This window comes from Delphinus delphis, chromosome 9 (assembly GCF_949987515.2).
Source record: "Delphinus delphis chromosome 9, mDelDel1.2, whole genome shotgun sequence".
Taxonomy (NCBI): domain Eukaryota; kingdom Metazoa; phylum Chordata; class Mammalia; order Artiodactyla; family Delphinidae; genus Delphinus; species Delphinus delphis.
Window position 1 is genome coordinate 58,660,316 of NC_082691.1, and position 12,688 is coordinate 58,673,003.

Consider the following 12,688-nt stretch of genomic DNA (forward strand, 5'->3'; position numbering starts at 1 on the left):
AGCCATGGTGGCTGTGAAATCAAAGCTGAATCTGATGGGAATGAGATATGTAACCCAGAAGGAATTGGGAGTAGGGGTTTAAAAAGTGGAAGGAAGGAGTGGATCTTGACAGGAGGAATTGGAGGAGGGATGCAAAGGTTTACTCAGTACAGACCACACTCAATTTAAAGAGTGGAATATTTTGGCACGCTGTCCAACAATCCAGAAAGAAGGAAGAGGGGTGAGGTGGGGGCCCCGTCCTCAAACAGCTTTATACTGAAGCTAATTAAATGTGAATCTCTTAGCTCTTGGTTCATTGATGTGAGGAAAGACTGACTGAAGAGTTTCAGCTTTTGAAGGGGATTCTGTTTATATATATGTCAACGTTGAGTTGGAGGTGAAAAGGTTAGCACTTGACCCAGGAAGTATCCATGTTTGTTTCAAAAATAGATCTGCTTCATAAATTTCTTCACCATTCATTTTTTTCCATAATGAACTTTGATTATAATAAAGCAGCCGCTGCTATTTTAAAGAAAATCAACCTATTACATAGACATCGTTAGGTGCAATTACACTCATAGGGGAAGCTTCAGCTACATAATGAAAAGCCTTTCCTTTTTTTTTTCAAGAAAAGGCCCACCTCTTTGAAAATACACACCACACTTCTCTCCCCCATGTGAAATGAGCCAACTTTGTAGGAACCAGCAAATTGTAGCCAAGCCAAATACACAGATGCGTGAGCATATCTGAAACCTGAATATATTTATTACAGACATCTTAAGACCCGTAAATTCTGCTCTGGATCACATCACTCCGGGATCTCTGAGCTGTTCATGATTGTACAGGAAATGGGGACTATCACAAAGGATAACTGATAGAACTCAGTGTGGTACTTCAGGGACATCAAAACATTGTGCGACATGCAAAAGACTGTTCACGAATCACACAAAATATACATTCATTGTGCCATCCATCACATTAACAATTGGGCCGAAAATATATCATATCCAGCTAAGATAACTGTGGAAGGAAGAAGCTGGTTTGAATAATACATTTAGATGCTGAATAATCCAGCACAAATTTTAAATAGAGTGTGGCCAGAGAAACAAGAAAGGAGTGGGGATGGGGAGAGACTTAGCACAGGAAGCAAGGTTTCTGACCCTTGTATTCTGCAGGCCTTCTGAACTCACTGAAAGAACAAATTGAGGCTACCATCTGAGGCATCTGATTGATTTTAAATGAGAGCTTTTAATTCTTTAACCTATAATCTTTAACCTATAATCACATATAAAGTTGTACCAGCTTTGAGAGTTTGCCCACTGTGTTTTAGTCACTTAATCAAAACATTTCTAGAAAATCTGTATAAAGATAAATCTTTCAGGACAAAGCATTTACAACCAGCAAACTCACACACATAAAACTGAATTAAATTAAGGGATGAATTAATTGTGTAAACACTCTCATGGTGTATCTGTTCTTCATGAGCTCCTGGACCCTCTTCTCTCTCTCTCTAGCCTACTTTAAGGGCAAAGTAGGGGAGAACTGTGAATATACAGATAGATAAAAGATGAGAGGCCTCGCTCTGACATGTTTTGGCTGGCAGAGGAAACTATTTTCCAAAGGGCATCTGAAAGGAACAGTAGGTTCTGTCGAAATCTCCTAAAAGTAGGGGTGTTAGGTGCCATTGGAAAATTGATGCTGGCCCTCAATCTGCGCTACGGAGCTAACACCCCCCTCCCCCCTCATCAAGTTTCTAATCCAGAATTCTCTGGAAACCCATTATCCTGGCCAGGAGTTCCCCAGATAGGATCAGAAAGGAAGAGAAAGATTGTAAATGGAGAGGAAGATAAGCTAAGAATGTGCTTTGGGTAAGAAGTCCCAGCCGGAGGAGTAGCCTGGGCTGCAGAGTGGGGCCAGGGCGGCCTCAGTGGGAGGTAGGTAGAGTGTCTGAGGTAGAAGACCCCGGGGAAGGAACGCAGGGTGAGGAGCTGGACTTCTCTGAGGATTCCTCGGCCTTCTCCTCGCTTCCCGTCGGAGTGGCTGGAGAGATGGGCAAGAGGCCCTCCTTCTCTCGTTTCTTCTGCTTCATTCGGCGGTTCTGGAACCAGATCTTCACCTGGGTCTCATTGAGCTGCAGGGATGCGGCAATCTCCACCCTGCGGGCACGCGTCAAGTACTTGTTGAAGTGAAACTCCTTCTCCAGCTCTGTGAGCTGTTTAGTAGTGAAGTTGGTACGCACTGCATTGGGTTGACCCACGTAGCCATACTCTCCGACTTTCCCTGGGGGCAAGGTGGGAAGCGATGAGAGGAAAAGGTAAAAATTTTTATAATCGATATGAGATTCCGTACACGCTTCAGAGCAACCTTCGGGTAAAGAGGAATCAAGAATTTCTGAACATAAACTGGGCTTGGGAGGGTGAGTGATGAGGTGTAAAGTGTTAATCTGAAATCAACCATTAGCATGGTCAGACCGTGATTAATGGAGCCTGGAGATATTAACAGGACGCCCCCCCACACACACACACCTACCCACTTCCCACTTCCTACTTCCCAAACCTCTAAAACCCAGCCCCTTTGGAAATACAGCAGTCCCAGATGCTCCTTTGCCCCAACGCACCTGGGTAAACCACCCCACACCCTACAACACAGGTGGGAAGCAAGAACTTTAAAAAAAAAACATGATTAATTTTCCTTGGAAACTAAGCATACCAGCTCCTTCCAAAATCATCAAGGAGCTTTCATGGAATGGCAAGACTGACCTGTTTTGGGAGGGTTTCTTTTGACTTTCATCCAGTCAAAGGTCTGTGCTGGAGAAGATGTCTCTGATGCAGGGGAGCGACAGGCTTCTTGGTGGCTGGCGTGGAGAGGGGACAAGGAGTTATTATACGTGGCCAGGGCCAGGCTCTGGTGCTCTTGTCCATATGAGTGGTGAATGTACTGAGGCGAGCCCACCGCGCCCCCGGCATAACCCTGGTGGTGGTGGTGATGCTGGACCATGGGAGATGAGAGATTTCCAGAGTAAACAGCGGGAGCGCACGAGGGGTACCCACCACTTACTTCTGCTTCCTGATTTAACGCGTAGGGGCTGTAAGGCGCGCCGAAGTTCTGCGCGCCGTAGCTTGGACCACAACTCGAGTGGGAGTAGGATACCCCCAGGTTCCCAGCAGTCTGGTAGGTGGCCGGCTGGGGGTGGTGATGGTGGTGGTGGTGGGGCGGGCTGATCTGCACCCCCCTGCCCACTAGGAAGCGGTCGTCGCCGCCACAGCTGTTGGCACTGACCGCGCACGACTGGAAAGTTGTAATTCCATGGTCGGAGGGGTAGGCTCGCGCTGAGCAGGTCCCCGAGTCGCCACCGCTGAGGATGGGGTATTCCAGGAAGGAGCTCATTCTTGCATTGTCCATCTGTCACTGAGTGACCGGGTCCTGCGAAGCCCTGGGTGACCGTGCCAACTTTCTCACTTCCTCCATGGGGCCGGAGAAGAAAAATGATATGAATGTACAGTGCGCAAGAGGGGGGGCGGGAGGGCGGAGGGCGCTAGGGGAGGGGCACGTGACTATATCAACCAATGGCGGAGCTTGCTGCGAAAGTTTGCTGGCTCCTGCGGTGATGGATCACCATTTCAGTGGCATTTAAATCCCCAGCGCTCCTCAGTCTAGGTGACGCGCAGTCGCCCCCCCAGGCAGCCCGGGCGGCAGCAGCAGCTGCGGCAGCTGCCGGGGCAGATTCGGAGCGCTGGGGCGAAGGGGAGCAGAGGCTGCTTTCTGCGCGCGCTGAATCCGATCTCCCCCCCCCTCCGGGAAGTGGGGGCTGGAAGGCATCCCCCGTCACCGCCCCCTTGCCCACCGCGCACAGAAAGATGAATTGGCAAGAGGTGAGAAGCGAGGAGGGCTCCTCGATCTCTCGGGTCGGGAATCAGTGGGCGGGAGCTCGCTGGGCCGCCACTAGCACACTGGCCGAGCCCGGAACGCAAGGAATTGGAAGGGTTGCTCCCCGGGCGCTTTCCGTTCAGTGCCTTCTGCGGTGCCTCGAGGAGTGCCGAGAACGGTGGCGTAGGACGAGGCTGGGCCACCAGCTCTCTAAGCTCGGGATGGAGAGGGAAGTACGCAGAGAGCTGACTGGGAGGAACCCGAGTGGGCGTGGAGGGGACGAGGGCAAAAAAGGAAACTTCCCTTCTCCAGGGAGGGTCTTGAAGCCTCCTTTCCTCCTCCCCCTCCCTCCCCCCCCCCCCCATCGGCTATTAGCGTGGCAACGTGGAGCTTTTGTATGTAATTTGACGCCCGGGAGTGGGTGAGCCTTGGGAGCTAGGCTTGCTGGCCAAGACCAGGGGTGGCCCAACTCTTCGCCCTCCCTCTCTCCTCGCTCTCCGCCCCTTTCTCCTCCCCACTCAGCTTGCTCTGGGAGCCCTACGGGATCCGTAGCAACTCCGCCGGTGGATTTTGAGGGGGAGGAGGCGGGGGGAGAGAGATGACGCTAGCGGACGTGGCAAGCCTGGGGGCCGGGCCCTGCGCTGCAGGCCATCTGCCGGCTCCCTAGGACCCAGGAGCCTGCGTGATCCGACCGGGGCCTCAAAGGGCGAGACCACGGCTACCGCAAACTACGATGGACTCTCCCCCCCCACTCCCCGCAACGTTTCTCGTTTTCTGAAGGGAGATGTTAGGAGTGGTAGAGCTTCCTTTATCCACCCCCCCCATTCTACTGCACAGCTGAAGTGGGGGTGGGGGGTTGGCAGGTGGGAGGGGCGGGGGACAGATGGCTGATGGTGGACGGGACATTTCCTCCTTCCCCAACAACTGACTGCGTAGTTCCTTGTGTGAACCTTCAAGTCTTTCCCTAGAGAGACATGTGCAAATCTGAGCGTCATCCCAGGACAGGGGTCCTGTTCTCCATCACCCTCGTCCTACCCGATGCCGACGGGGTCGTTAACTGCTGTTTACTATTAGGTTTCGTGTGAACCCTTAGCTTGTAGAGAGAAAAGGCCAAACAGAGGCCAAGAATTGATGCATTCTTGGGTAAAAGAAATCCAGACATCATCCAGAAGCTTTGCAGCCAATGCTGTGTAGCTCTATTCTGACCGTGTTCACCACATCGGAGTCCGACAGATCGGATTGTCTGAGGATTGTGCGTGGGTTGGGGGTCCCCACTCCTCTCTAGCTCCCCCTCCCCAGTTAAAAGAAGGAGGTTTTTCTTGAGGCAGGCACGTTTCAGATGTGTTAGTCAGCCTTTCAGGTTTCTGGGTTCTGTTCTTCACGTATAGAAGTTCCCTCCTAACCTGTCTCCCCAAGAGGGAAAACTGGCAGACATTTGACTGTAGATTCCCTCAGTAGCAAAGGAACATTTTTCCTAAACATTTCCTTTTGAAAGGGTATCCTGTGACCTGCGACCCATCCCCAATCATGGTTAAGAGGGAACCAGGAAAGGTCACTCCTGCCCCAGTTTCAGCACCTGGGGAACCTCATCCAGGAGAAGGGAAAAGGCAAGGAGGCCCTCCTGGAGGTGGCTTCCTTGGGAGCGCCAGGCCTCCAGCCAGTGGGGGGTGGGGGGAGAAGGGGCTCCTATGGGGGAGGAGGCAGGACCTTAGGGGGTCTGGCCTGGCACTGAGGACGATCTGCTCTCACAGCCGAAGCTCGTCGGTACGTTCTCCCCCTTGCCTCATTCCTGTCCCTTTGTTGGCCTCCTCGGCTCGGGTCTGCACGACCCCCTCGGCAGCAGGGCTCGCGCCACAAAGCCACCCCAGTCTGCAGCCGCTCTCCTTCCTCTGCTAGTTCTCCGCCTCTGGGCTCCTCTCCCTCCACCTCTCTTCCTCCCTCCGGGCCTTTTTCCTGGCCGTCGTGGGTGGAGTGTTTTTCTTGGGATCACAAGCTTGCGCTAGCACACAGGGCCGCTGCACACGGGCCGCGACCGACCCGCCTCCGCGCACTGCTCCGGGCTGGCCGGGCTCTCGAGGTCGAGCCGACTCCGCCCCGGCTGGTCGCCCAGAGCGCCGCTCTCCCGGTGCGGCTCACAAAGGCAGCCTCCTCTGGCCTCGATCCCGCACGCTTCCGTAGCCTGGTTCCTTCACCACCACGAAATCCTAGGGTTCATTTCGCCGAGTGGGAGACCCTAGGTCCTCGGGGCAAGTAGGCCAGAGACCCACGACGCGAGTTAAAGTCTCTTTAAACGCCCGAGGAGAGTGCGTGAAAGGCGAGCTCGGTCACTATTTAAATGATCCCTTGCAAGCGGCTTGTTGAGCTCAAAGCGCCTCTTTCAGGGCTCTTCTAGTAGTAGAAAGGGAAGGAGCGAGGAGGAGACAAAACGCCGCCGAGGCCCCGAGCTGTTCATGGCATCCGCGGCTCAGCCAAGCTGTTGTTTTAAAAGAGCAATAAAAATGAATTATGACTAAACGCCTTCTAACTTAATGCTTTCGGACGGGGATTCCTGGCAAATACGTAAGAGGATTTTTATTTGTGCATGTGTTCCTGCAATTGATCTCTTTGATGACATTCTCATTCATAGAAAGCGTTTGATTTATGAGCGTGGGATGAATCGCAAACAGCAGCGGCTAAACCCTGGCCTCGGCTGGGCCGCCTGCTCCGCTCCGCGCCTGGGGCAGGAGACTTGCCCGGGTCCCCACTCGCCTCCGCCGCTGCCGGGATTTAGGGGGCAAAAGGGTGGGGGAAGGTAGGCAGCAAACCCGGGGAGAAGGATCGCGATTTCCTCATAACTTCCAAGCCTTAGCTATTAAGAGCCGGGTTCTTAAATCAACCCGCCCCCCACACATGTTGCTTACTCGCTGCCTTTTCTCACGGTAAGTAGCCATCGGAACAGAGCTCAGTAAGGGGAAAATAAACATGGGGAGACATAAGAAGGGAGAAAAAATCAGAACAACCCAGTAACATCCCTAGTTCACATTTTATTGATATTTCATTTAAAGTGCTTTTTCTCTTTCTCTCTCTAGAAACTGGGTTAATTTATAACCTGTGGGGTAGAAACACTCCACTTTAAATCTCATCTTGCTAACCTGACTTCAAAGCTTTAATGATCCATTATTTGCCATGTAAACAGATTTAAGAATGAAATATTGATTTTTATGACCCTGAAAAAAAAAAGAGAAGAAGCCTAGAATGACTGAACCAGAGGATTGCAAAAAAAAAAAAAAAAAAAAAAAAAAAAAAAAACACCCTTTCTGAAGTGCATTTTCCAGCTAGTAACCATTGTTTTGTTTTATTTTTGTTTTTCTGTTTTAGGTCTGTTTGCCTGGACCCATCAACAGCTGGGAGACTAATCAACCGCACTGAAAATGTTTGGGGATTTGTGGGGGAGGGGTTTGGAATGTAAATGTTTGAAACAAATGTGTATAAATAAATGAATTCTTGATAACTTAGTTATTGACCTGGAGACTGGTAGCTTGTTAAAGAAACTCCATGTTCCTCCTTCCTGGAGTTGGAGGTTTCTGTAGGCACTTTATTTCTCCACTTTCAAAAGCTTGGGCTTGGCCCAACTCTGAGGCTGCCCAGTCCTGTTTCTATTACCAATTTAAATCTATGGCTTGAATCTCTACATTGAAAAACCTAATCCATTCCCTTAAAAAACAAAAAAACCACACTTCTCAGAAGCCCTAACCATTTTCTGGCTTTCTTTTTTTGTTGCTGTCTATTGAAGACTTTGAACATGCCCATTTAATAAATATATTAAAATTGAAAAAGAAAATGGATTGTGACCAGAATTTTATTTACCAAGTTAGACTAAAAGAGGAAAAAGAAACTGTTATGAGCCTTGAGAAAGAGGGGGAGGGAAAAAAATAAGAAAGCTACTTATAGCAAAGGAGAATTTATTCTACCAAAAATACGCATGACAATGCATCCTAATGTAATACAAAAATAAAAAGAAAGTGAAGATACAATTATATGATCACTTTCTTGCAGGCCTCATATATTGCTTTCAGGAAATCACATAGAGGGTTGTTGGATTAGATTTTAAACAACTAAAACTCCAAAATAATCTGAAAAAGATGGCTCTGTAACTGGGTTAAGGGAATCACTAAACAGAAAAATCTTCAACATTTAAAGGAGGGAGAGGGTAAGTCAAGAAGAAAATAAAATAAAAATTAACTCTCAGAATAAAGGAAGGCAAAACCACCCGGTCAAAGGGGTTTTTGTTTTGTGATGCTTTGTTTTGCTTTAATGTTTTTAGTAATTCAGATGCTGCAAGTCGATTGTGGTGAGTGTGTCTGTAAAAAAGTCAAAGCTGTCAGCTGAAATATCTACAGGACTGTCGAGGGAACCCGGCAAACTGGGCGAGACTGCGTCTGAAAGCTGCAGGCAGGAATCTGTGGAAAAAACGTTAAAGTCCTGCAAAGAGGGGACCTCGAGGGCCTCGGGACTGTCATTGTTTAGGCCAGAGCCACAGTTCTGGCCCATTGTTGACAAGCAGTTAGGAACAGTGGGTGACTGGTGCTGAAAATGTTTCAGATTTTTTTCATTGCTGGTTAAAGGCGAAACTGGGAAACTTTGGGAGTCACCATTGTGTCCATTGGGAGCCTGCTGCTGAGAGAGGGCATTTTGCTGAAAAGTGTAACCTTCCCTCTCCAGAAGGGCCCCGGAGACGCTGAGGGCTTGCTCAAAGAGCGACTTCTCTTCCTCGTCCTCCTCCACTTTCTCAGAGTCTTCGAGGCTTTTAAATTTTCCTTCGCTGTTTTGGTTCTCCTTGCACTGGGTCTGCCTCTTGTGCTTCATCCTCCGGTTCTGAAACCACACTTTCACTTGTCTCTCAGTCAAATCCAGCAGCGCTGCAATTTCCACCCTTCGGGGTCTGCAAAGGTACTTGTTGAAATGAAATTCTTTTTCCAGCTCTAAAAGCTGCGTGTTGGTGTAAGCAGTTCTCAGGCGCCGGGAGCCCCCGCCGCTGCCATCGGCGATTTCCAGGGATTCTGCGGAAAGGGAAACCAACAAGAGACACACGCACAGTTGGAGGTGGAGGGGTCCGAGCGGGGTTATTCCACTGGAGAATAAATATAGCAGAAAAGATCAACTGCAACAAAATGGCCGCCCCTAGATGCAGTAAAGCTATTGTGCTGCCTTTCCTGGGAGCCCAGCCCGGGGAGACCCCATCTCTTCCACCTCCATCAAATTCTTGCCTGTAGCTCCCCCCAACCTCTCCATCCGGGAGCAAACTTTATATTAGCCACACCACAATTTATAATTAATGCATCAGCTGCTTAGCTGAGCAAGAGCGATCTATCACTCTTCATTACTGTCAAAAAGCCAAACTCTAGGACAACTAGACAAGAGGAGGTCAGTTCCAACTCAAATAAATCATCCCACATTACACAAGTTAGGGAAAGTTCCCCCACCCCCTTCTATATATATATATATATATATATATATATATATATATATATATATATATATATATATATAATCAATGCGGAACGCAGGATCCCTTTTCTCAACATCAAACCCACTCCTGAGCCCACAGGGGAAGGGAAAGCAGCCAAGCATCTCTCTCTCTCCCCCTTCTCTCCCAGCCCACGCTCCCCTCCCCCCATAACCGCTCTCGGGGCAGCCCAGAAGGGGAAGAGGGTCCGGGGACCTGGGGCCAAGTCTTTGGACTGACCTTTGTGGCTGAGGCAGGCAGGGCCGGTGGCGGCAGCGGCCGAGGCGGGCGGCAGCGCGGTTTTCTTGGCCGCCTTCTTCTCCTTCATCCAGGGGTACTCGGGCGGCTGCAGGGCGCCGGCGGGCACTGGGCTGCCGCGGCTGCCCGCGGGGCTCGGCTTGGGGCGGCCGCCAGCGCCGTGGCGAGGGTGACTGCCCGGGTTCAGGCTGGGAATGGTCTGCTCAAAAGGAGGAGGAATCAGTGTCGAGTGTGAAAGCGTCGAGGTCTTGATTGATGAACTTTGAAATGTATCAGCGACAGGGGGAAAAGATGTCAGGCACTCAGCGAGCGACGGCTGGCTATTGATAAAACCAATCTCTCGCTCAAATTCGTAATTCATGGCCTTCTCCTTGGAGCCCCCTCGGAGAAAAAGTTCCCTCTTCTGGAGGGGCTTTGGGGGGGCAAGGCCCAGGAAAAAGGCGAGCGCGGAGGGAAAAAAAAAATCTATCATAGAAGATCGCTGCTGGGGTGTTTTTTTTCTAATTCACTGATTACAGCCGTATGGGGACCGCGCTACTATTAAACTATTGAATTCATGGAGACAAGGTTGAAATTGGACCGAATTGGCTGTCACATGATTGCTTCTGCCCAATGACAATTTGGGCTTTAATCAAAAGAAGCCACTGTCTGTTTGATTGATCCAAAAAAGTCGGGAAGGAACGCCTCATTGGGGGCCAGCGAGGCTTTATTTACACTTTTTTCAGGGCAAAAATACCTATATGTGGGTGTGGGTTGGGGATGCCTGGGAGTGCGTGGGGGCGAGGATGCCTGCCTGCCTCCTGATCAGCACGGATCTGGTGTGTGCGCCTGGCAGTGTGTGTGAGTGTGTGAGTGCGTGCGAGTGGTGAGCCCTGCAGCCGGTCCCGGCGGCAGCTGCCCTCTGCCTCCCCCGCACACTCCGCGCATTGTTTGGGACTGTCGGGAAGACGCCTCGCACCTCACAAATCATTTAAGCACCTCAGTCTGACGCCTGCAGTCATTAACAAAGTAATCCATTAATCTTAAAGTTTTGACACCCGAGGGCCCCGCATCCCAACCACATAAGTTCTGCTGAGGCAGGAGGAAGAAGCAGAGGGAGAGGGGAGATGAGACAGAGAGAGGAAAGGGCGGGGGCGGGGGGGGACAGAAAGAGAGAGAAGGATTCTTTTGGGGGGTTCCTCCCTTTTATTTCCCTTTTCCTCCTCCGCCATAAACCAGTTCCTGGATCTCAGAACTGGTCTGTCTCTGTTTTCCTTCCCGTCTGTCTGTCTTTCCCTCTTTTCCTCTTTTTTTCCCTCTTCTCCCCTCTCCTCCTCCCTGTCTCTCCTCTGTCCACCTCTCCTCCCCCCACTTCCCTCAGGCCCTCGCCCCCCTCCCAAAGCCCAGCTCGGAGTCCGCGCCCACGGACCCCGGACCCCGGCCCATTGTTAGCCGGCTTTTCCACGACAACTATGCATCTGGCTCCAGCGGGAAGCGGAAAACGGGAGGCGGCTCTCCAGGCTTCCCTACCCTCTTGCGCCATCAACTTCTCAGGAGTGGCTCGAGAAAGATAGATGCATGTGCCAAGCGAGACAACAACCCCAGATCCATGTGTCCAAATCCCTGTAGCCAGGGCGGCGGCCAGCCAAAGAAATGCCGCCCCGAGCAGGCGCGTGCGGCTCCTGGCATTCTGGGTTTCATACCCGTAGGGCTCGGGTGCGGTAAGTATTTCTGATTTCCAGGAAGTCTGTTGGAAGTTAGCGGCACGGAAGGAGAAGTCGCTTGCTTGTTCTCTCCTGTTTTCTTTTTCTTTTCCTCCCCTTCTTCTCATCCTTGTCGCTCTGGTGGGGGCTTCTTGGTTCAGATGCAGTGAGTGCTCCCTGGCAGCCCGAACTGTCTCCTGCACTGTCCCGCTTCTTGGCCACCAGGGATGTTTGCACTCGGGTTCTGTTGTGAGAAACAGCACCGCGGGTGACAGAGGGTGACCCAAGGAGGAATTATAAAGGTTCTGTTTCTCTCTTCACTTTCTTTTTTCCAACTTGGAGACTTGAGACTGAGCGAATCTTGGACTGTGCTGGAGGGTTCAAAAGATAACACCTTTAGATACCAAACAATAACTTTGAAAAAATCCACCAAGCCAGAAAAAGGGAAGGAGGCTGAGAGAGAAATCTGAAGGTATCTCTTTTCCCCCAAACCCTGAGGATGATGATTCGCTTTTGCTTCCTTTGAAATGGACCAAGTGATCAGACTCCCCCTGGCCGGCAGGCATCGGTGGCAGGAAAATAAATCATTCTGATGGCCAGGGAGAGAAAGATTGTCGGAGGAGAAAAATCTACGTAGAAAACAAGAAAGGCTGACCAAGCCACAAGGATAGGACTCCATCTCTGAGGCTGGCATCAAAGGGGGTTTGGGTTGGAAATTAGATATAAAGTGGACTTCGTCATTGACTAGCCCAGAGCATTGCCTTACAGATAGAGATGCTATTTTGGAAAATGTGGGGTTTTTTTCAGTTTTCTTGCTTTTATTCCAAACAAAGCTCTGAAGGAAGTCTGAGTGCGATCAATCTTGCTCACCAAAAGCCTTGACAGCTTCTGGCCCTTAAGAACACATTTCAGCTTCGAGCTCTTTCCAAGATCAAATGTGGCCGAGCAAAGAGGAGAGCAGGAAACGCAAGTAAACAAGGAAAACTAGTCTTTTTAAAGATTTTTCTTTTTTGGCAGCAAAAAGAGTTATAAGGCTGCTTTTAGGAAAGGTGCTTTGTGGACTCTGGGATGGTGGCTTTTGGCATTTGCTTTTACCAGAAAATATTGAGGGGTTAAGGGGAGGGGGAGCGTGGAGAGGAAGCAGCGCTGCCCCCGTATCGTTTAGGCTTTGTCAGGGGCTGCGTGGGTGAGAGCTTTCTGCTGGCCTCAGCGGCCTTAATTCAAATACCATCTGGAAGAAAACCCTTTTTTTGGACCATTCAACACTGAAATTTTCCCAAAACCTATTACTTTAACTCAGGAGATATTTTAATAAGGATTTCTTTTTAATATCTAGGAAACTGGGGTTGAGATTGATATTTTTTCTTTGATAGTCAAAATGAATGTCTTGACTGCCAAGATATGGGAAATCATATTG

General features: G+C 50.2%; 2 protein-coding genes across 2 annotated transcripts; both read right to left on the reverse strand.

Annotated features, from left to right (window-relative positions):
• Positions 1 to 1,252: 1,252 nt before the first annotated feature.
• HOXA1 (homeobox A1) lies at positions 1,253 to 3,381 on the reverse strand. Its single transcript, XM_060019913.1, has 2 exons — positions 2,739 to 3,381; positions 1,253 to 2,259 (listed from the first exon to the last, which is right to left on the reverse strand). Exons 1-2 carry the CDS (start codon positions 3,379 to 3,381, stop codon positions 1,904 to 1,906), a joined length of 999 nt encoding a protein of 332 aa, XP_059875896.1. The 3' UTR covers positions 1,253 to 1,903.
• Positions 3,382 to 8,036: 4,655 nt separating this feature from the next.
• Positions 8,037 to 10,180, reverse strand: HOXA2 (homeobox A2). Its single transcript, XM_060019914.1, has 2 exons — positions 9,572 to 10,180; positions 8,037 to 8,885 (listed from the first exon to the last, which is right to left on the reverse strand). The coding sequence occupies exons 1-2, from the start codon at positions 10,059 to 10,061 to the stop codon at positions 8,146 to 8,148; spliced, it is 1,230 nt and encodes a 409-aa protein (XP_059875897.1). The 5' UTR covers positions 10,062 to 10,180; the 3' UTR covers positions 8,037 to 8,145.
• Between the last annotated feature and the right edge of the window lie 2,508 nt (positions 10,181 to 12,688).